Genomic DNA, 24,184 nt, shown 5'->3' with positions numbered 1-24,184 from the left:
TGATGACGTCTCTTTAAGGGGCGGGGCTTCTCGCTAGTAGGAAGTGTGACGTAACATTTATTTTGGAAAACGAAGTCGAGGCAGAGGTGAAGGAAAATGGAGCAAAACATTGAGGATTACAAGGTATTTCTACAATATTTCACATAGTATTATAGTTTGTGAATGCTGACAATTTTCCTTCAACTCGACTGTGAAATGTTGGGTGAAACTACTCGAGCTGGCCGTCATTGTTAGCTTATTGTTTATACATCAAGCTAGCTGTGTGTTTTCACTAACGCTCGATGAAGTCAATCCGCACACTGTCAGCTACGTTTTATCATCTGAATGGATATAAAATGTCGGACTCTTTTTTGTAGCAACCATACAGCCTTATCTATAGTTATACAGACGGGAAAAATATAAAAATACAGTCTATTCTGTATCACTATAACGTCTTCCTCCTATGTGTTTGTCTCGTCTTCACCTACTGACCTGACAGACCTGTAATCACGTGACAGACAAGATCTATGTTCTATGATTTCATTAACCCTAATGAAATCAGGTTAACAGGTTAGATATTTGATGTGGTACATAATGTTCAGTTCAAGCAGTAGCCTAGCGTAAAAACATTTTTTTATTTGACAATACAATCATGTGTAAAAACAGATTACTAGATTAAAATTAGCATTGACCAAACCTGTTCCTGTGACTGGAAACCCAACCTGAGCCGTCATTTTATTTCAGCTTTGTTATTGATATGGCTGCATTTATATTTATGTGGGCTTTTTCTTTCTTCTCAGCTTATATTTGAAAAAGAGGGAGTATACCTCCACACAAATGCCAAGAGAAGTAACCAGGACACCACCATCCCAGGGTTCATCCGTATTGTGGAGAGGGTAAGCAACATGTTTAAAGATACAAAGACGGAAATTGAAAAAAAAAGCAGTGGGATTATCAACAACGCATGTTTTTTTTTAGGCCGGTGTTCCAGCTTTAGAGTGGAGCCCCCTTGAAGATGAGGGTCGCAGTGCCCCTGCTGTACTCTACACCAAAAAGGTCAGTAATCATCTGTTTGATATACATACAAACGATATGAGTTTTTTTTTTTTAACCCACTTCTTACTGAATAGGATGGAGACGGAGAGGAGGAAGATGCAAACTATGACCCTGGTTATGAGCCAGACTGGGCAGTCATCAGCACAGTGAAGAAAGATCGGGAACACGTCCCAGTCAGAGACTCAGGTGTAGTTATCACTTCTGTCACTTCAGGCAAACAGTTACTTTAAAGAAGAAGAAACTAACGGTGCCTATTTTGTCTGCAGGTCAATGGTCATTCTCTCTGCCTCTGTCAGAGTTATACTCTCTGCGGAGGGCTCGGTTCTCCTTGGGGAGAAACTTCTTGGTGTTGACTAGTAGAGGGGGCCACCCACTTCCTCCCCTGCACTTCCACAGAGGAGGAACCAGGGAGCTGTTTAGAGCCATGAACCGTTACATCATCCTCGACCAGTAAGTACCATCTTTGACCTCTAGCAGCAGTTACTGACCTGTAAACAAGTTAGAAATAATCTCATACCACTTCTGAATACAGTAGATTTACAGTTTATGACAGAGCTGTTGACAAATCACACAAGTATGAAAAACATCACATGGTCTCTGTTGTTATCATCAGGTCACCGGTGGACGGGAGGCTCTTCCTTGCCTACCCTCATGACCCCGGCGCTCTCTCTCAGTCCTTCGATAAGCTGCAGCTTTTCGACGATGGCTCTGATCTTGTTTCGGTATTTTGCTTTAGTTTCCCTTGATCGTAAAACCTATATTATTGGCTTGTTGATCAATCCTACTGACTCACTGATCATAGTCCTACTCTTTAAGATAAGCCTTTATTGATCCCCAGAGGGGGAATTCAAGTGTTACACCAGCTCAAAGACAGAAATAAGTCAAGATAAATTGAGAAGTAGAAATATTAAATAAGAATAAATAAAAGAGGTATACGCAATTTATATTATAGTTGAACTGATAACAGAAGTATACTGGAAGGAACTATAGAAGTGCATGTAATGCCTACATGATTAGGTAAGCACAAATGTATAGGGACAACGTTGAGTGACATAATGAAGCATGACCAGTGACATAGCATATGACTCAGTGGGAGTAGACAAACGTTATCCAGCGTGTTACAGTTCAAAGTAAAACACATTTGTGTGCTTGTTTGTGATTCTCTTCTCTCTCCAATTGAACAGAGATTCATTCAGGACCCATATGCCACTACATTTGGTGGATTCTCCAAAGTCACAAATTTCTTCAAGGTTGCACTAAGACCTCCAGGGCCAGCCACCCATTCCCGTGCTGCCCATGATCCCAGTTTCCCCCCACAGTCTGACGAAGAGCCCGGCTTTGAGCTCATCAACTGTGTAAGAGAAGGAACCAAAAAGAACAATTTGGATGACACATTCAGGTCTAATAATATGTAAAGATGACAGTGACATGAGAATCTATATTGGTTGTTTATTTTGGTGTCTTTCCTTCCATTAGGGGGTGGAGCTCGGTCCCAGACCAGACGTTACCAGGGGACGACCGCTGGACAAATGGGAGGAGTTTCTGGACCCAGAGGGGCGAGTGAAGAACCCAGAGAAGATCAAAGAGATAATATTCAGAGGGGTGAGACAGGAAATACAGCGAGAGTCATCTCTAATGTGGAAGACATACCTTGTTTACTTGTTATAACCCTCTATCAGATGTGCATGTTTCATACCATGTTGTCCATTGCAGGGTGTCACACCGACCCTGAGGAAGGAGGTATGGAAGTTTCTCCTGGGCTTTTATCCATGGAACAGCACTCACAAGGAAAGAGAAGACATTCTTCGGGCTAAAACGTTAGTGTTGTTATTACTGCATATCCGCTCCTAAATCTATTAGGCAGTTAAAAAGTATAGTTTGACATTTTGGGAAATACACTATGTTTCTTCCTTGCTGAGAGTTGGTTGAGAGGACCAATACAACTCGTCATGTCTATTAGGGCTGCTCAATTAATCGTATTTTAATCGCAATTACGATTATGGCTTGCAACGATTACGAAAACAACGTAATCGAAATAAAACGATTCTTTTTTTATTATTCTTTTTTTTTTTTCAAATAATATATTTTTTTTATTGGATTTTCGGTTGAATTATACTTAAAGTTCAGGGTAATCAACTGTTAAAAACATACTGTCCAAATCTTTTTTCTCCAATAAATGGATGTTTTCAAAGTAAATGGATAATCGTTTTTAATAATCGTGATATCAATTATTGACCCAAATAATCGAGATTATGATTTTTGCCATAATCGAGCAGCCCTAATGTCTATATAGTACATACAAAGATAACGCCAGCAGCCAGTTAGCGTTACATATTTTTTAAGACAAGACGCATTGACTCAAGGAAGGGGCTGTGCCTGACCAAGAAATAAAACCTCCTGCAAAACCATAACATTTCAGATGTTGTTCTGATTAAACCACCAAGATTTAACGTGTTTACCAGTGAACTTTAGAGTTGTTATTTAATGGAATTTAATCAAGCCTTTCAACCTGTTTGCTGTCTTTATGTTAAACAAATCTAACTGGTTGCTGTCTTTATCTTCCTAACTTTAAAGATGTGAGAGTGGTATCAGGCTTTTCGGCTAACTCAAAGGAAATTTCCTTAAAATGTCCATGAACTACAATTGAAATGTAGTCAGCCTCTAAAATGTCTTTCTGTGTCTCCAGGGACGAGTACTTCAGAATGAAGGTGCAGTGGAAGTCAGTCAGTGAAGAGCAGGAGATGAGGAACTCCCTCCTCAAAGGATACAGAAGCCTGATAGGTCAGCCCTGCAATCTGTGATAAAACAGAAGATCTGTTCATCGTATCAGCTGCCTGTTCAATAGGCGTTGAAATTCAACTGCTTTTGTTCTGTTGTGACAGAGCGAGACGTCAGCAGGACGGACAGAAACAATACGTTCTTCTCTGGGAACGACAACCCAGGACTGACCCTGCTGAACGATGTGCTGATGACCTACTGCATGTTCAACTTCGATCTTGGTGTGTATTTCTAAACTGTTGGCAAGCAGAAGTGCACAGACTGAACACATGTGTACCAATACAAATGTAAAGTACATACTAAATGTAAACAATGTAATATTAATCATTTGAGTTGTTTATACAAGAGCACTGCATTTCTTAAGTCAATAGTTGTTTAGAGCATTGCATTTCTTAAGTCAATAGTTTGGTCAGAGTATGTGCTTACCGGTCCTTAATATTTATGAATTAAGGCCAATGAGAATACTTTTTTAACAATAAATGTAGGTAACAGGACACAAAGACACAGATGGACTAGCATTAGACACAGATTATTATTATCAACAGGTTCACATATGAAGAACTGTGTAGGAGGTACAGTGTTTTAAACATTTAAAGTAAAGACTCTTCAGGACTCTTCAAAGACTCTTCAGGACTGCCTTCGTCCTGAAGAGTCTTTACTTTAAATGTTTAAAAACACTGTACCTCCTACACAGTTCTTCATATGTGAACCTGTTGATAATAATAATAATCTGTGTCTAATGCTAGTCCATCTGTGTCTTTGTGTCCTGTCTTCCAACAAAGCATACCAAACACACACAGTATGTATCATTAAGACAGATATATCAACGTCTCCCTTCTGTTTCCATGTCTCCAGGTTATGTCCAGGGGATGAGTGACCTCCTTTCTCCTCTGCTGTTCGTCACACAGAACGAGGTGGAGTCCTTCTGGTGTCTCACAGGCTTCATGGAGCTGGTGGTAAGAAGAAATACTTATCTTTCTCTGTGGGCTTTCGGATATCAGTCAAAAACACGTTTAGATTTGGTTGTTCCTCTCCCTACATTATCATTCTGGCTTTGCTCAGTCCTGTGTGGTCACTGCAAATCTGTTTTGAATAAAAGCACAAAGTAGACCCTTTCAAAAATGGCTGCAGTTTTATTGCAAGTTTGATGAGGTTTCTTAGTGAATACTGAAACATGAAAACAAATGAATGTGTTCAGTTATGAATGAAGAAAGCTATGGATTTGAGGCTTTTTCTGTTTCCTCCGCAGCACCAGAACTTTGAAGAGTCCCAGGAGGCCATGAAGAAGCAGCTCCTCCAGCTCAGTATCCTGCTGAAGGCTCTGGACCCTGAGCTGTGCGACTTCCTGGGTTAGTCAGATTATACTCATGCAGGCAGACTGGATTGTTGTTAAACTCATGAGTAATTAGGTTAAAGCAATGAAAAGTAGTATACAAACCAGAACACATGGGTGCGCATATGTTGATATGCATAAAAGGCATACAAATGTATTCTAAAAGAAAGGAAATTCACAAATTGGATGAATACAGTGTATTTAAAACGTGCCTAAGACAATACAACATATTAACAAGGGGCTCATTCTTCTTTTTGGGTCCCTTTCTGTGCCATCAGACTCTCAGGACAGCGGCTCTCTTTGCTTCTGTTTCCGCTGGCTGCTCATCTGGTTTAAGAGAGAGTTTTCCTTCGAGGACATCCTCACCATGTGGGAGGTGAGTGCACCACATAGGCATGGAATATTTGATGATGCTATAACAGCTAGAGTCAGTCAGGTTCAATTTACTCCTTTGAAGCTTCATGGTGTTATATCAGTCTGAATTTTAAATGTCTTGTTTCTTCAGTCCAATGCCCAGATATTCACTTTTATTTTGTATTACATTTTGTAAATATATATGTTTGAGCCTAAAAATAGCTTTTCCTGACAACTTGTTTTAAAAATGTCTGATTAAGCGTTTATCAAAATAGTTACCGATGACTATTTGAAGTCAATAGACTAATCTAGTAAACTAAACGTTGCATCTCATTTGCAAATAGTGTTTGTGTAACATCCTTTTCCCTGCCACAGGTCGTCTGGTCTCGTCTGCCATGTGACAACTTTCACCTGCTGATCGCCTGTTCCATCCTGCAGTCCCAGAGAGGAGAGCTGATTGGCTCAGACCATGACTTCAACACTATTCTGAAGGTGTGTGTGGTGTGTGGTGTGTAGTGTGTGTAGTGTGTGTAGTGTGTAGTGTGTGGTGTGTGGTGGGTGGTGTGTGTAGTGTGTAGTGTGTAGTGTGTAGTGTGTAGTGTGTAGTGTGTAGTGTGTAGTGTGTAGTGTGTAGTGTGTGGTGTGTGGTGTGTGGTGTGTGGTGTGGTGTGTGACAGCCAATGAGTTACTTTGTCTATAACTATACACTCATCTGTACAACTCTGTCCCCATTGTGAATGCTCCTCAGCACATTAATGAGTTGACGATGCAGTTGGACCTGCAGACTGTTCTGCGAGGAGCGGAGGCCATCTACCTGCAGCTGACTCAGTGCAAGGTAAGAGGCTTCAAATCAAATCAAGTTTGATTAATTTAGCACATTTAAAAGCGATTTTTGGTCGAGCCAAAGTGCCGTACATGTAATAAAAACACTTTACTACAATCACAATAAAAGACAATAATTTACAACAGAAATATAAAAAACAAAAACACAAGGAATAGTCAGGTGTCATACTCCGCTCTGACTAGAAGGCCAAAGAGAAGAAGTGAGTCCTTAGTGAGGATTTAAAAACCCCTAGTGTCTGGGCCGACCTCACATGGAGGGGCAGACTGTTCCAGAGCCTGGGGTCAGCTGCTGCGAAGGCTCGGTGCCCTCTGGTTTTGAGCCTGGTCTTGGGCACTATCAGCAACAGCTGGTCAGCAGACCTTAAAGCTCTGGCTGGGGTGTAGCGTAGCTTCATGGGCCAATCAGATTCAGCCAGGAGTCAATAGAGTGTCTGTGTTTATAATGAAGAGCAAAGGTGAGGAAATAAGGATCTACAGTATACCACTGTTTCCTTACCGATACCTATTTCCCCCATTAAACAATTGATATTATATGTGTATGGGTGCACCTTAGAAAAAGGAACCTAAAAACTAAAATGTAACAAATGATATACTTCCTTAGAGGTCACGTACTCATGGTATGACTCAGTTATGTAATACTGCGCTTCAAACATTTAGAATAAAATCTAAAGGGAAACTGTGCATAAGTTTACATTTGAGAATTAAGAATAACCAAGGAATTATACCTCCAGTGTAACATATTGGAACTGACTCAACCCTCTATATAGCCTATAGTGACTGATGTTGTGTAACAGGTCAGGTTAATAGATTGCATCAGATTATGCTTTTTTTCCATTTGTCCTAAACAGTGATTGAGTATAGGATCTGCACATACCTACCAAACAGATGCATCGAAATCTAGAACCTTTTATATAAGATCAGTCACCTCTACACAAGTGATCCTAACCTCCTGTCCTCCTCCTCCTCCTCCTCCTCCTCCTCCTCCTCCTCCTCCTTTTCCTCCCTGTGCAGGAGCTCCCCCTGAAGGTGCAGCAGGTCATGGGTCTGTACGTCCCCTCCAGCTCTGAGGAGGACAGCCCAGACTCCCAGGCCAGCGAGACCCTGCGCCTCCTCGCAGAGTCCCAGGCAGGCGCTGCTTCCTGTGATTCAGCACCCGTTCCCACCTATCCTTAAATCTGCAGGTCAGCTGGGGGACTTACAGTCACTAAGAAAATGTACGGACGATCTTTATATATGAACAAAAAAATGATGTATAGATATATGAAAACTCTATCCAATGAGAAGGAATGAAGGCTCTTTGGTGAAGACTGTTGTTACTGTCTTTCAGAGGCAGGGGGCGCTGTTGAAGCTTTTTTTCTTTAGTTTAAACATAGCTGTACTTGCAGTGCTCTTTTTCCATGTTTATGGTCTGCTCCTCGTCCTCCATGACAGCGTGTCACTTGTTTAAATGTCCTGTGTCTTTGTTGAGAGTTTTGTCCTCCTTTCTACTCCCCATCCCTCTCTGAGTGATTCTCTTTTACCTTTCTGACAATGATTTAATAATCATCTCTGCTCGACCCATGTGATGCTTTCAGTGCACTTTGTCCTGCGTCCCCTCGCCACTGCTCCTTAAAGGGAGCAAGATGAAGGATTTGCTCACTGGCAGCATCTTGTTAGGACCGTATGATGCCATTCCAGCCCTATGCAAACTTTATTGCATGCCTTATAGTTTGCGCATGTGGCGTGGTGATCTTTTTAGCCTTGTAATTATCTACATATTGTCATGAAATAACATTTTCATCCGCTGATTATTTCCAAATAAATGGTTGAATCTTAATGAAGCATGTCATTGATATTTTTGCTTTTGACATCACACAGTTGGTCGAAATCAACAGTACTGCATTTTAAATCAACAGTACCCATCATTGATGTAAATGGAAACAACTAAGTAGTACAGCCTATACCATTAGTTTAAAATCAAGTTGAATCAACACCTCTCAATCTGAACAGGTAAAGACTAAACGGAATATAAGTCAAATCAAGTTTGCTTGTTAACTGGGCCCTTAACAAATACATAATAATCACCAAGATAATCACAGAATAACCTCTAAGGCACAATACACAACCGCATAATACTCAAAAGAAAGAAGCATTCAAAAAAGAATATTTTAAACAAAGTGAAAAATCTGAGTAACACAAAACAACAAAATGTGATAAGAAAACTCTTTTTTAAACGAGACAAAACCAAAAAGACACAAGAAAATGATCATTAAATGTAATGACAAGCACCATTAACTTGTGAACTACTTAAAGTCCTCTTCCAAAGCTTACATTACTGGTATATAAACAGATCAAATATAACACATAATATAAAATGTGTCTACATAAGATCATTTATAATAATTAATCAAATTGAACCTTATTTCAATACTTAAAATGTTCTTATACTGAGTGATAACTACATTGAAATTAGGTTAGAACAATGTGTTATACAAATAAAAATAGAATCATGAAATGTAATTATCCCCATTACCAACTGTTTGTTTATGTGGTGTCTTAACTTGTGAACTGGTTAAACTCTGCCCCCCCCCCCCCCCCCCCCCCCGCTGGCCAGCAGGTGTCTGTGTGAGGGGGAAAAGGAGCTCTGCTCTCCACTGTCCCGGGAAATGAGCTGGAAAATGAGGGGCGTGGAACCACACCCCTTCTCAGGACCTCTTTTGGCTCATCACTGTCTCTTTCCCCCTCTGAGTGTGTTGTTTGAATACAGCTGCAATGTATGAATTTAACAGGGTGCTTAAACAGGCTGGCGATCTGTCACCCTGTTCCTCCCGGCCCCCCTCCTCCCTCCCCTCCACCCCAACCTGACCTCACTTGACTGGCAGAGCCAAACTTACTCAGCCCCTCATTCAAACTCAATCTGCTTTCAGCCCCTCTCAAAGCCCGTTTTATAGGCGCAGGCCTTGTCAACAGCTTTAAACCCCATATTCTCTCTCTAATGCTTCAATCGACTGAGTGTTGGAGGATTAGGGTCTCTTCATGTTGTCATTATGCTGGGTGTTAAGAGCTGCTTTCTTCAGTAGATGATGTGGCTGAAGCTCTGCCCTCTAAGCTAGATTTGAGCCTTTGGTTGGTTTTGAAAAAAACTCAAGATATCATTATATTCTCTTGAGGTATTTCTTTGTGTGAGATTTTACAGGTTTTATTATGCGTTGTTGTTTTAATCTGCAAATCTTTCTATTGATCCTCATAAATCCATTGTTGCCATGCTGCAAGCCAAATGCAAAATTCCACTTTGGGACCGTAAAAACTTAATTAAGCTACCTATTCAATTTTTTGGGAAAAAAAGTTTGTATCTGCACAAATACTTCAAATCACAGTTAGAAGACTTCAATTCATAATGTTGACAGGTGGTTGTTTGAATAGGCCTATGGGCTACTGGAGTTTTTGTTTCAGACATATTGCACCCTAATTGATTTTATTTAAGAGCAGGAATCCCAGCTATGCATTAGAAGGTTTACCCATCTGGCAGTGTCCTCTGCCTGCTGTTCTGATGGTCAGTGTGCATTACAGAGAGGCTGGATCACATTCACAAAACAATATACAGTGTATATATAATATTACTTTTATTTAAAGATTTTTCTTTAGGTTGGATTTTTTGAAAATGTCTGTCACTGATATATTGTTATTGATATATTAATATCTGTACATGAGCTTAAATACTTAATTTAAAATGCTTCCGTATTTCCATCTGGCCCTGTATAGTTGACACTTGACAGCAATTCAGAGGGATATACTGCACTTTTTTAAACCTAAAATAAAATGGGCAGTTATACTGTAGATGAAAAATACCCGATGACTGATAATGTTAATAGTTCAAATCAGCTTCACCATTTACAGCAGTAAAATGTGTGCATGATAATTCAACAATTCAATAATGAAATAATCAATTAACATAGCACTTGCAATGGGGACATTTTTGTTCAGCATCATGAAAACGTTGACTTTTGATAACTCATATTTTTATTTTTCATATGTTTTTCCTTATAATTGAAATCTGATAACCTCCTCTTCACTTGTTTGAACAAATATAATTGTAGTTAAATCAAAGTCATTTTAGTTACATCAAAGTAATGTAACTACATTGATGCTACTATTTTATTAACTATATAATACTTTTTTTCGATGTTACGCTCAATAACGTATCTTATGAAGTGCATTTATTTTGTCACAAATAAGTTCAAAAACAAGTTTACCCTGCGTATGAAACCTGAATCTACTCGCCAGCTTTTCTTTGAATAGAATGAATTATTGATGCTCAGCTGAAATCAAGTCATGGTGTCAGTGTGGTCGTCCTTTTAACTCCTATTGAAACATGAGCTGCCATTGAAGCCTTAATGTGTGAACAGCCACCTGTAATGACTGTCAAATACAATCTGTATTCTCCACTGGTGAGTGCGACCCCATTGTGACCGTCAGAGGAAGTCCCCGGAGAGTGTGTGAAAAGTGTGTCTACCCCATGAATGTGTAAAGTGTGTGTGTGAGAGAGAGAGGAGCCAGCAGCAGGCAGAAGGCCAGGGGCTGCTGTCTGACACTGATTTGTAAAGGGAGACAATACGGCTCATTGACCTGCCCTGCTCCACTGTCTGTTGCACATACCTCGCCCAGCCCTCCCCAGTGGCTGCGCTGCGCTTTAAACACGAGCAGCAGATTGCCCCAGGCGAGGGGTTGGGGGGGGCAGCGGGCCACAGGTTGCTTTGACAATGGGAAACCTCGGAGGGGAGAAGAGACGAAGCCAAAACTTTAATTAACACAATTATATGCCTTATTTGTTTTATCTGTTTTTATCTTGTTTTATTCCAACTTGTTTCAACTGTCAAACTTCCCTCTGAATTCCCCTCATTGCATTTCTGAATTTATTTAACCCTGGTTCAATAATGCAAAGACCTATAAAGTGTATCACTTTATTTATGACTATCCTACTATGGTGAGAAATTGGCTGAAAAAAAAGAGTCATAACCCCAAAGATGGTCATTCTAATCTCATGTATGACAGAAAAATGAAACGTTCAATTAATCAATATTTCAGCCTAACTATTTCAGTAATCTTCCCCAAAGGATCAGGGAAACACACAAAGTATTACGTACACAAATAAATAACAAGTATTTAAGGTTGATTATCTGTTAAAGACAAAAATATGAAATAGGGTTATCAATAAATATCAATATCTTAATCTAACAGCAGCAGGATCGAGCATCCATCCAGACTTTGACACATCTCCTCTGGTGCTCACGTTGTAAACAAACACCCTCCTCCTTTTGTCATCCATTCCCATTGTCAGAGTCTGGATATGACCTTTTCTCTCCCCTCTCTGACTCTCACCGCTTGTAGCCTCTTCTTATCCTCCTTCTTTCTTTCAGTATCGAAGACAAGCTGTTACTCTGTCCCTGCGGGCCACTCCCTCACTTGTCTGCTCCTCTTCCCTCCCCCCCCTGCCTCCCTCTCTCCCCTGCTCTCATTCTTTCTCCCTTTCCCCACCTGTTGAAGCAATTGTTGCACAGACATATTGTTGTCTTCTAATTTTTTTATGTCACTCACGAGGGCTCACGCTCCTTTCCACGCTCTTCTTCCTCCCCCATGTGCCACTCCCTCTCACTCTCTCCCCGATGGGTATAAAAGTCAGAGGCGCTGGTTGGGGAGGGATATTCATCGCAGCACCACAGGAAGGCAACACATCTTTAACAAGGAAAAAGGATTTCCCTGCTTGTTCACCTGTAGTAAACCAAGCTTCCTCGGGTGACAGAGGGACAATATTGCCGCTTCCTTCCTTTACCAATTGGAGTAAACAAGTTCGTATTTGACCCAGCAGTCTGTAAGGATGGACAGAGGCATGTCTCTGTGGTGTGAGGAGGTGGAGAACGACAAGAGTCAGGACCACAGCCAGACTGAAGCCCAGGGCGGATACATGGTGGGCTCCTCTCAGCTGCGAGCCGGCTGGGACCCCACTGTGTCCGGGCATCGTGTGATCCAGAGGTTGCTTCAGGTGGAGGAGAGGTACATGCCCTCCATACTTTACATCACCCTCATCCAGCGGGAGCCAGAGCGCAGGGAGGAGCTCGTCAAATGGGCCCTGGAGGTATGAAACTCTCTGATGCTCCAGTTTCTCCTCCTCCCATGAGTTATGTGATCATAGCAACTTTGATACTGATGACTTCTTTTTTTCTTCTCCACAGGTGTGCTGTGAGGTTGGCTGTGATGAGGCGGTGTTCCCTCTGTCTGTCTCTCTGATGGACAGGTTCCTGTCAGCCTCTTTGTCTCTGCCTGTCTCGCCATACTGCCTGGCTGCAGGCTGCATCCTCATCGCCTCCAAACTCTCGGAGTGTGAAAACGTCACTGCTGATACTCTCTGTGCCGCAGCTGAGTACAGCTTCGTGCCTTCAAACTTGCGGGTGAGTCAGTCACACAGCATCCACAGGTGGCAGGTGCATAGAAATGTGGTTGTTTAAAACCACACAGTCAGGGCTGTGTGGGAACTCATTCAGAATATTGCTCATCCATCTATTTTTAACAAAACCTTAGAAAAGTTTTGGGTTACCTTCCAGGTGTGGGTCCCTGATATCACCACCTGTAATCCGAGTGGATTACTTCAAATGCACAAAACCAACTTGATCACATTGTATAAAGTTGTTAGTCTAAAAGTTTTAGCTGCCAAACTGTATCAAACTTAAGTAAACACAGAGATGTGTTCTTGTATGATTGTGCCTTAACACATCCATCAACTTTATGACGGATGGAAAATAGCTTAAAGCTAAATCTGGCACTGTTACGCTTGATACATTTTAATGTTTTAAGTGTTTATTACTATGCATTGTCCCTGCCAAATAAACGATTAAATAAATAAAAATAAATGACAAAACATAATTGACATTGATTTAGATGCAATAGGGCTAGAACTAACTTTTTTTCCCCCAAATTACCGTTTTTTTATATCACGTATATTAGCCCGATGAACCAAAGGGTTTCTTCTGTAAGTTATATACAAAGACGACATATGTCTCACAAAGTGTAACCATATCTAGTTTTATCATCAGACTATTCAGATAAAAGGGGAAAAATAGAATCTCAACCTTCCAGAGCCCAAGGTGATGTCCTCAAATATTATGTATTGTTTGATAAAACATCCTAACCCCAAATGATTTCCATGAACTTTAATATATGTTAGAGGCAGCACATCTCTCTATTTGAGAAGCTGGAATCAGAGAAATTCTGAAAATATAAAAATGAACAAAAACCCACTATCTGTTTCCCTCAATAGATAACTGGATGGGAAAACAGTTACTAAAGATATTATGCCAATGTATAAATATTGAATATAGTATTGATGCATTTACCCAATTTAGAATTTAGAATTTGGTTAAATGAATGACATGTATTGATTGAACTTATTGAACTCTAACACATCCTTTAAGATGACAAGATCATATTGAAGAAATATCACAATGTATCAATACAAAAACATCCCTTTTGTGTTTCGTATGCACATATGATGCCAATCAATAGGCCATCTCTGCATGTTTTATCGTTACACAATGTTTTCTAAATGCACCTGTCTTCCCTCTATCAGGAGATGGAGCGTCTCATCCTCGCCACCCTCCGATGGGACACAGCAGCAGTGACTCCGCAGGACTTCTTCCCACATTTCCTTGCCTCTGTGGAGGAGCGAAGAGATGGAGACAGCGGTAACTCTGAGAAGGGGCTACTGCTCTCCACCCTGCGGCGGCACAGTGACACGCTGGCCGCCATGTGTGCGTGTGACTCCCGCTTCCTGGGAGCACCACCGTCCCTTGTTGCTGCAGCGACACTGAACTGTGCTCTGCGGGGCTTAGGCAACAAGAGCCCGACTCAGCTGGCTGTCATATGTGCGGCACTAGCGGAGCTCTGCCAAGCTGACCTGGTGAGTACACCTGCAGTCTGATGCTGCACATTACAGTATGGCCTTTTGATCTCATCAGAGTTGTTTCCATAATATGTTAAAGATTCCATGTCATGCTTTTCTGTTTATTACCCGTCCCCTTGTGTGTTATGTAGCTTTTTCTGCATGTAAACGGTCAGCAGAGTCACTAACCCTCAAAGTACACCCTGTAGCGAGGTCTGTTTGGGTGTTCAGTCGTTAAAAAAGCCAGGTTGCATCTTTGACAAAAACAATTGATTTTCTTTATGTCTTTTATCCAAGGCATTGCTACAGTGCTACAGTGACATGATCGAATATGGTCTCCGACAGCGACTGAGGAGCGGGCTGCAGCAGGGCCCCATGGAGAAGGAAGAAGAGGTGGAGAACGAAAGACCCGGGACCCCTACTGACCTGAGAGAGATTGATTTTTAGACACTGGATCGACTTTTACATTGAAAGTGTGAATCGGTCAAAAACCTATCAAAGTGTATCAGTCAAACTGATATATATTGAACATGACCTCGAAATGCTCTGACCTGTTTTGATATTGTAAAATTATTTTTTGAGTGACTATTAATTTATAATTTATTGTTTAACTTTATTTATTTGTGAACACTTTTGCAATTTTGTCTTTCGCATGTGCCATATTTTATTATCTATTTCTATTTGTAGGCATAGATGTTATTTTGATGCATAATATTTATATATTTTATTTATTATTAAGTGAAATTGTTGGCTCTTTTGATGTTAATTTATTTCAACCTGCCATTACTTTGTGTTTGTGTACTGAATTTAATATACATGAGATCTATTTTTCAAAGAAATTAAACGTTTAAAACGTTTGTACAACGTGTGTTTGGCATTTGTGTTTTATTTATGTTTTTGGTAATGCTGCCTTCACTTACTTCACACATCACATTTACATAACTCAACAGGGTCAGTTCTTCCGAGCTCTGAAATGGAAAATATAATGTATCTACTTTCACAAGGGTCATAATTACACCCTTATAGGACAGTGACAGGAGCAAATATGTTGGGGGCTGATTTTTTAATCAAGGGTTACTACTTAAAATAAAACAAAAGGACTAAGCTGGTATATTTGACATTTCTGTGGGAAGTATTTCCGACGTTCCCTGAAGGAAGCGTATAGGACAACTCCTTCACATCCGTGACGTCAATTTTATCCGACGCGAATACAAATCGTGCTTTGAGAATCGGATCGGATATAACATACGTGCGGTAGGTAACTATCTATTTAAAGACATCTTGTGTTAAAGCGTATTTTAATTAAGATTTCTTGTTTCGATGTAGTTTAAATTAGAAATAATCGTGACATTACAGAGACAACGCAGTTACAACCCCCGATGTTCAGGGCTACTGTCGGTAATGGAAAACCAGAACCTGTTATATTACCTGTACAATTATATTGTAACGAATGAATAACATTATAAATGCTGTTAAACAAAGCATTACTTTATTCATGTCATAGGTTCAATCTCACATATGATATGGCTACATCTAGGAAAGGATACAATTATTTGCTTAGCACTTCCCTCATCCGCATCCGTGTTGTCCTAATAATCTAAGCTAGTTAGCTAACGATCACTAGCCACCACACGGATAATACACTATAATACTAATGCTACATTTAAAATGGGTTATTTATTATATTCAGTAACCTTTATGGTATCTTTAGATGAATAGATACTCCTATTTCAGCTTGTAGAAGGTGTCCTTCTCAGAAATGAACGTTACGCCAAACTCCACCTAACACATCTGATATTATTGATCATCTTTTCAGAGAAGCCACAAACGTTATAGATCTAAACAACTTTAGAGTTTTTTCAATTATATGGAATCTCTTTCTGAATTCGGCATACAGTATTCATACCAGCCATGAACAAAACACACTAAAATAAGTTAATGAGTTTGCAATAATTATGTTGTTACGTGTAACTAACTAACCCAGGGTCAGGGTTACTATCCTCCCAGATGAATTCTTTTGTTTTGATTTATCTAGTAGTTTAAATATATATACCTATACTGTTTGCACCTTTAAATGAAAGTCTGAGCTAACATACAGCAGGGTTAAATTGTTCATTAACAGAGGACCTTACAATCAGCCTCACGCAGTGTTACATGACTTTGTAAGATTGTAGCTTTTCAGTCATAGTTTGATTCATATTTTTTGCATGCTTAACCAATGTGCCCTTTGTCTTTGTGCATGTTTTTAAGGACTTATATCTTCTGACATTTTTTTGTTCATTAATGATTGTTGTAAAACAAATGCTCTATAAATAAGTGTAAATGGACCTTGACAATATGGTAACAGTTAGTGTGGTTTATCGAAGGAGGATGAACCCAACACCTGTGTGGCTGTTGGTTCTATCCATCTGTGCTGGGGTCTGGTCAGTGCCTATAGATCGCAATGGAGACAACCAGGAAACTAAAGAAGAAGTGCCGGAAGAGAACGTGGTAACAATCTCAATAATCTCAGTCATGTAATTAATTGAGTTTTAGTTGGTTGTGAATAATCTGTCCTTTCATACACACTCTTTCAGGACACTGGCCTTTACTATGACAGGTATCTCAGAGAAGTGATAGAGGTTTTGGAGACAGACCCTCACTTCAGGGAGAAACTGCAAACAGCGAACACAGAAGACATCAAGGTCAGCGCCCATTTCCTATTTCATTCTCACTAACAAAGCTTCCTAGTTTACCTTTAAACTGGTAAACTGAGGATCTCAGGTTTAATCTGTTGTTCTCCCCTGGATGTCTTGTGTGCTTCTTCAGAATGGTCGTCTCAGTAAAGAGCTGGATCTGGTGGGTCACCATGTGAGGACTCGTCTGGATGAGCTGAAGCGTCAGGAGGTTTCTCGCCTCAGGATGCTGCTCAAGGCCAAACTGGACAGCACCAATACACAAAGTGAGTGGACTCATTTTCATGTAGTGAAAAATAGTGTGTACATGTACCTGTTTAAATAGATTGTATTCGATTTTGTGCAGATCCCTGCTAAAAAAAATGGCATGGTTTCTGTATCAGAAAAATACATTCATATGACAAATGTTCATTTGTGAAGGTAGCGTTGTCTTATTTTATAGGTAAAATTGTGTTGTGTAGTGTAGGGCTGCTCGATTATGGCAAAAATCCTAATCTCGATTATTTGTGTCTAATTGAGATCACGATTATTAAAAACGATTATCCATTTACTTTGAAAACATCGATTTATTGAAAAAGAAAAGTTGTAGTATGTTTTTAATAGTTGATTACCCTGAACTTTAAATATAATTCAATCGAAAAACCAATACAAAAAATAAATATTTTTTTCTTTTTTAAATAAATAAATAATAATAATTTTTTTTTAAAAATCGTTTTATTTCGATTATGTTGTTTTCATAATCGTGGCTAGCCAAAATCGTAATTGCGATTAAAATACGATTAATTGAGCAGCCCTAGTGTAGTGTATAAAATGTCACATTGAACATAAAACAAGCATTTGAACTGAAAGTGTCTTCAAATCTTACTAATAACTATACTAAATGTGATCCAAATGATGTACTCTGAAAAGCAATATTTGTATGATTTTGTGAGAAACGCAATCAGCAAATGTTTTCTTTTTTTACTTGGAAAAAATACCAACAATAGTAAATATGCACATGAACGCAGAATAGTAAATTGTGTATTGAGAGAGGAATGTAACCTCCTTAATACAGAGGTGTGTTAAGTGTGTACAGGATATAATGGAAGTCATATGAGTCCAGCATGTGTTTGGTAATGATGTGTCTTCTCTGCTTTGCAGGCCTTCAGATGGACCACAGCTCGCTACTCAAGCAGTTTGAACATCTGGATCCCCACAATCAAAACACCTTCGAGGCCAAAGACCTTGAGCTGCTAATCACAACGGTAAGATCCCCAGAGACAGAAAAATCAGTCTGTTTATGTGCTGACCAGATTGAAATGGAACGTGTGAATCATAATTACACTAATCAGAGTTGAGTAGGCTACTAATACCAGTCAGACCATGATGGACAACCTGTTACTGATTGTCTTGGAATAAAATATTCGCTCTGGCTCTTTGTCTAGGCCACCAAGGACCTGGAGAACTATGACGCCGAGAGGCACGAGGAGTTTAAACGCTACGAGATGCTGAAGGAGCACGAGAGACGGGAGTACCTGAAGGGCTTGGACCAGGAGAAGAGGGAGAAAGAGGAGAAGAGAATGCAGGAGCTCAAGGAAAAACACCACCAGCACCCCAAAGTCAATGCTCCAGTAAGCACAAATGTTGTTGTTTTTCAATTGGAAACAAGTGGAAGTGAATGAAGCTCTCTTACATGTGTTTCCTCTTTGCTTCATTTTTCCAAACCTCAGGGTAGTGTTGCTCAGCTACGGGAAGTTTGGGAGGAGACAGACGGACTGGATCCTAAGGAGTTCAACCCTAAAACATTTTTTAAACTGCATGGTGAGTGGCGCCTCTTCTTCTCATTCCTGTCCTTTTTCCATGGTAAGAAAAACATTCTTATTTCTCCTCCGCCCTGTTTTAGATACAAATGAAGATGGTGTTTTAGATGAGCAGGAATTGGAGGCTCTTTTCACTAAAGAGGTAAGGCCTTAAATCTTGTCTTCAAAATCAAGGTTTTAATTGTTTTGGTTTTGCTATGAAAACCACATGACACAATATCACAAGTGGATGATCATCCTTTTTTTTGAAAATACAGCTGTTTTGACTTTTAAAAAGTACAAGTTCTGAACCTGACAGCGGTGATAAGCACAGCAGCCCTGTAACACCTGTTCATTTCCCTCCTCCAGCTGGAGAAGGTCTACGACGCAAAGAACGAGGAAGATGATATGACGGAGATGGAGGAAGAAAGGCTGAGGATGAGGGAGCATGTCATGAAGAATGTGAGGGCTTATGTTTTTGCTTGTTTCTAACATATGCTGTTATACACTCCACTTCCTTCCATGCTTTGCCACAACTCATATAGCTGATGTTTCTGTGTTAAAGGTGGACGCAAATCAAGATCGTCTCGTCAGCTTGGAAGAGTTCCTTAAATCCACGGAGAAGAAGGAGTTCAGTAATCCCAGGGAGTGGGAGGTAAAGAGCCCAGGGTGGCCTGTAGGTCGGGGGTGTGGGCGGGCTATCGGAGGTTCAAATCTGTGGTTCAAATCCCAGGACAAGCTGGGGAAATGTGGGCGGTGTAGTTAAATGTGTAATGCTATTCTTTCTTTTCATCAATTTGCAGACTTCAAGCTGCTCCCATAAGTGGCTGCTGTGAATGGAATTATGTAGTTTAATGTTGCATTTAGTTAAAGAAAAAAGCTATTTAGCATTACATTGCTTTAACACTGTCCACTCAGGAGGGACAGTTCAGAAAAGAAGTACCCATAATATAGCTTGTCCCCTTAGTCAGAGATGCATGTGTTTTAGTATCAGCTAATAGCTTTGGACAAAGACATATTGAGAATGAAGGCAGAACCAGCCAATGAGGTTATGTGGGAGGGAATAACGAAGCTACGTCTTTACAAATCCATCATATTTCAACAGTTGTGTGAATGTCTTGCTGTCTCTGTAGACTTTGGAAACTAAACCGGCGTACACAGAGGAAGAGCTCCAGCTATTTGAGGTGGAACTCAGGGACAAAGAGGAGGAGCTGAAGAGGAAGGCAGAGAACCTGCAGCAGCAGCAGGACCTGCTGAAGGAGAGAGGCAAAGCCCTGGAGGCGCAGAGGAGGGAGTACCAGCAGGTAACTGTCCCCACACTCACAGCTTTATATCAACCCAAACTGGATTCAAAGAGTGGATCATAATTACATGGGGGTTACACTTTTTCAATAACCAATTCTCAGCCTGTAATAGCACTGAAACATACAGGTGATCATTCAGTTGCAATTTCACAATTTCAGGCTGTATTAGAGATGTCCCAGAGAAAGGAACAGCAGGCAGCCGACGGGCAGCCCCCGGCAGGTCCTAATGGAGAACTTCAATTTCAACCAGAGGCCCCAAAAGTGGAAGATAAAGGTAAACAGTCTGTGATACAATGTATCTGTTATTGTTGGTGTGAATTTATTTGTATTGAATGTATCTTTATCTTTCTCTCACAGAGGTAAAAGCCCCAGCTGAACTCCAAGGCGAGGCCCCGAATCATCTGCCTGCAGAGCCTCCACAGAATCTGCCTATACACACTTAATGGACACTCTGACAGCCTTATTTAACACACACACACACACACACACACACACACACACACACACACACACACACACACACACACACACACACACACACACACACACACACACACACACACACACACACACACACACACACACACACACACCGATTTGCACTGACACAGATATCCAGATGGGTTCTACAAACTGAATTATGTGAACTGTATGTAAATTCAGACTTGCCTTGTGAATCATGACATATCGTACTGTGTGTTCATCTCTGTGGTCTACATTAGATTTCAAGATCTAAAAAAACAATATATGTATATTCAGAAATCTTCAGTTTCTGATGACTTTTAATTAAAGCAGGGTCCTAAGTGTAATGTCACAAATCTTCAAATAAAGTCTTATTTAAAGCCTCTAAACCAAACTTCTCGCAATCAAATTACTTTGGGGGCTACCGACGGGACAAACTAACTGCATACACTCCCACTCATGATGTAGTAACGACAACCAGGGATTGTATTCATGAGAACGGCATCGCTAAGTGGTAAAAGAAAGAAAGCAGCACTTGTTAGATTTATATTTTAGGATTTAGAAAATGTAGATATAGTACCTTATCAAAACAATCCAACACTAATTTGATGTTCACTCTGATTTTGGAAATAAACTCTTACAATATATAATACAAAGTACAGTATTATAGTCCATTTTAAAAACATAGTAGTAGGAAATGTGCAATACTAATTGAGCAATCTAGTGTGTGTTTGAGTCTCCCCTGGGAGCCTCTGATCCTTGTTGTTGTCCCGCTGAGGAGACGCTCCCCTGTCTGCTGATCAGGACATTCCTATCGGCATTCCTGTAACCCTCTGACCTCTGGTGACCCCGCAGAGCCCCTCCTCTCCTGATAGCCACCCAGCTGCTGCTGTTAGTCACCGCGTCTAGATAAAGACGTCTCCAGAAAGCTCAATCCTCAAGTCAGTGTTTATTATGTGCATCATAATAATCCCTGGTGTTCAGACATTATATTTATTGTGAAATGTTCTTACTTGTGGGCATAGCAGCACATACGGTTTGTGATTGAGTGTAACCCTTGCTTGCACATGTTTCCTGCAAATATCAATAGATGAAATACACTTGTTGATGTTTTAGCACAAAAACAGGTGCAAAACATATAAAGTATTGTAGTTATTAATGAGGTGTTGTATTAAGTGGCATCCTCCCAGTTAAAAGGTAAAACATTCTCGATTCAGTCCAATGCTCTTTGATTCTTTGCAATAATTCTTGTTCCGTGTGGGCTCGTTTGTGGACTGCTGTTGTGAATTGAACATTTCAGCCACAGGGATATACAGAAATGTATAAAACGGACAAGTAAAATCAAGCAATCTGATTTGTTCTTAGTCGCGATATACTGAGCGTACATCACGGGTAAAATTGTAAGTTACTTTTCACAACAAGTTAGTATCCCTCCGCGTCTGAGAAAAACAGTATGCAGTTGGGCTGCATACTCCGCTTCGCGTCGGGCCGAACCACGCCCCTTAGCTGTGATATAATGAGCATATACCACTGCCTGTCGTGAGCTATTGCTTAAGCATACCATACCTCTTTGTCAGTAGTAGAATAATACTGAAGGTAGTTAGTTAATAGTTTTTTATAACTGATATTGACCACAGATATTATACCAAGACAATATAAACATATACACCACAGAATATGCAAGATTGTGTTTCTCCTGCAGAGCTCAGCCAGTCTGCTTTAAAACAGGATTTCCTTTGAGTCCGGACCCAGCTCCCTGTGGGAACTTTAACAGGTTTGTGTTGTGTGTGCACTGTGCAGAAGGCATCGTGCACAATACGAGCCCTGTCATTTCATCCAACTGTTTGTGACCAGAGGTGGTGGTGAAGCTGTCAACACACTGTCAGTGGGTCTGTGAAGACGTCATGGCAGGAGGGCATGATACAGGGACATCTTGTAAGTATACTGCGCTCAGGGGAGCTTCATTCAAACACAGAAACACTGATACTTTACTGGAGAACTTCTGTTTTTTTGTGACTGTGTTCATTAACTAGACTAATGATGATTAATAAATCAGTAAAAAAAATCTTCTGAACTATAAATGATCCTATTTCTAAAGGGGTACAGATAGATTATTGTGAAGTATTGACATGTTTGCTCCCTTAAAACGTTAACTTTCAGCCAAAAACTGTTTGTAAGTTTTCAAACTCATCCAGACAAGACTGAGATCTGCTTTATATCATCCCACAAGTTCCTATTTTTTACTTCTGTTTTTTCCTCTAAAATATGTTGTTTTCAATTTTGAATTGGATGCACTTTGATTCACTCTGGTGGCTCTACTGTACATCACCCTCTCCAAAAAGAACATTACGTCACCTCCATCTCACCCCCTCCTCTCCCCCCTCTCCGTCTCTACCTAGGATCTTAACACCCGCCTCTTCAGCGATCTGATTGGCTGACAGACCAGTGCATGACAAGTGATGGTGACTGGTACATTTTAACTGTGTAGTAGTGGGTGATTTAATCATATGGAAACAAATTGTCAACATTTGAATTAAATGTTATTGAAAAAAACGTAATACTTCATAAATCCCTAAATAGTTCACCTCAATACTTTTACCAACAGTCACACTTTTAGTTGTTTTCAAATGTTTTTTTTGGTTTGCAACTTTATTTAACGTTCCTCATTCTGTTCAGTTCTTCAAAAAAGATGTGAATTCATGATGGTTGTTTAAAATCTGTACCTATGGTAGTGCATTGCATTTCCCTTATTTAGCCGCCAGAGGGTGCAGCTGTTTAAATACTTGGGCAAGTTTCATTTACTAGACATTTACTAGACATTTAGAGACAACTTTTTAATGAAATAATTGTCCCTCTGATAATGACAATTGCATTTGTGTCATAAGGTATACAACTGAAGTAAAGTGCAGTATGAAATTAAAATATGGACCTAAGGAGTTAACTTGATGATAGCCGGTGTGAGTTTGTTTCTTTAAGACCCAGCATCTTTACCGAGGAGCAGGGATGAGGGAAGATAAACGATGGGAGGTTGTGAAGTTACACAGAAAATTAACGAATGTGACCGGAAAAACTCTGATTCGACTTCAGAATAAAGTTTTCAGTTATTCAAGTATCAGTCATTTTTCACCTTTTAACAGTGTGATACTATATTGCACATTTGAACAAAAACATATGGCAACAAGGAGGCAATTCAAGCCATACAGTATACTAATGCGGCATTACACCTGTCCTGGTTTGGTGCTCTGTTCTGCCTGTCCTGTTGACTTGTGATATATAGAAAGTCCAATCACAAACAGATGTACTATGTGAAGTTGCTTGCCGTTATGAGATAAACCAGATATTGATGTTAGTGTCTATCTGAGAGTGGGCAGTTTGATTCACACCCCCTGTAGCCAACATGTCGGAGTCCTCAGGCAAGGTACTGAATCCCAAATTGTTGTTTCTAAAAGTTAAAAAAATACTGTTTAATTAGTTTTATTTAATGTAATTTGAATAGTCTTTAGATTTTAAGATGCTTGAAAAAGTAAAAATCCTTGAATAGAATATAGTAAATTGAAACTAGTTCAAAAAGGTGTGCAGCAAATAAAATGTGTTTCCCCCCATTATAATATTAGCATTATAAAATAAAACTAGTGCTTACTCATCTAGTCATCTTTACACGGACTCACAGTGAAATAAATCATGATAAGACATATCCAATATGCTAATTC

At 40.0% G+C, this 24,184-nt stretch overlaps 3 protein-coding genes across 4 annotated transcripts; all 3 read left to right on the top strand.

Moving 5' to 3' along the window:
* On the top strand, positions 1-8,159 carry tbc1d17 (TBC1 domain family, member 17). Its single transcript, XM_079643910.1, has 17 exons — positions 1-123; positions 780-875; positions 958-1,035; positions 1,110-1,221; positions 1,302-1,485; positions 1,649-1,757; positions 2,220-2,390; positions 2,512-2,637; positions 2,749-2,852; positions 3,722-3,816; positions 3,918-4,034; positions 4,669-4,769; positions 5,063-5,162; positions 5,425-5,522; positions 5,876-5,992; positions 6,249-6,335; positions 7,355-8,159. The coding sequence occupies exons 1-17, from the start codon at positions 97-99 to the stop codon at positions 7,514-7,516; spliced, it is 1,884 nt and encodes a 627-aa protein (XP_079500036.1). The 5' UTR covers positions 1-96; the 3' UTR covers positions 7,517-8,159.
* Positions 8,160-8,941: 782 nt separating this feature from the next.
* Positions 8,942-15,031, top strand: ccndx (cyclin Dx). Its single transcript, XM_079646743.1, has 4 exons — positions 8,942-12,455; positions 12,553-12,768; positions 13,944-14,273; positions 14,553-15,031. The coding sequence occupies exons 1-4, from the start codon at positions 12,198-12,200 to the stop codon at positions 14,700-14,702; spliced, it is 954 nt and encodes a 317-aa protein (XP_079502869.1). The 5' UTR covers positions 8,942-12,197; the 3' UTR covers positions 14,703-15,031.
* Positions 15,032-15,393: 362 nt separating this feature from the next.
* Positions 15,394-20,605, top strand: nucb1 (nucleobindin 1). Of its 2 annotated transcripts, none has more exons than XM_079643343.1 (13): positions 15,394-15,513; positions 16,622-16,745; positions 16,832-16,939; positions 17,064-17,196; positions 18,071-18,174; positions 18,355-18,540; positions 18,640-18,730; positions 18,813-18,871; positions 19,078-19,170; positions 19,274-19,363; positions 19,842-20,012; positions 20,172-20,286; positions 20,370-20,605. In XM_079643343.1, the coding sequence occupies exons 2-13, from the start codon at positions 16,626-16,628 to the stop codon at positions 20,453-20,455; spliced, it is 1,356 nt and encodes a 451-aa protein (XP_079499469.1). In that variant the 5' UTR covers positions 15,394-15,513; positions 16,622-16,625; the 3' UTR covers positions 20,456-20,605. The 2 variants fall into 2 exon arrangements, with proteins under 2 accessions (XP_079499469.1, XP_079499468.1); XM_079643342.1 differs by having other exon boundaries at positions 15,400-15,509.
* The last annotated feature ends 3,579 nt before the right edge of the window (positions 20,606-24,184 follow it).

Source organism: Notothenia rossii (genome assembly GCF_949606895.1).
Source record: "Notothenia rossii genome assembly, chromosome: 8".
In the NCBI taxonomy this organism is placed as follows: Eukaryota; Metazoa; Chordata; class Actinopteri; order Perciformes; family Nototheniidae; genus Notothenia; species Notothenia rossii.
This window is presented reverse-complemented; position numbering and strand designations above follow the sequence as displayed.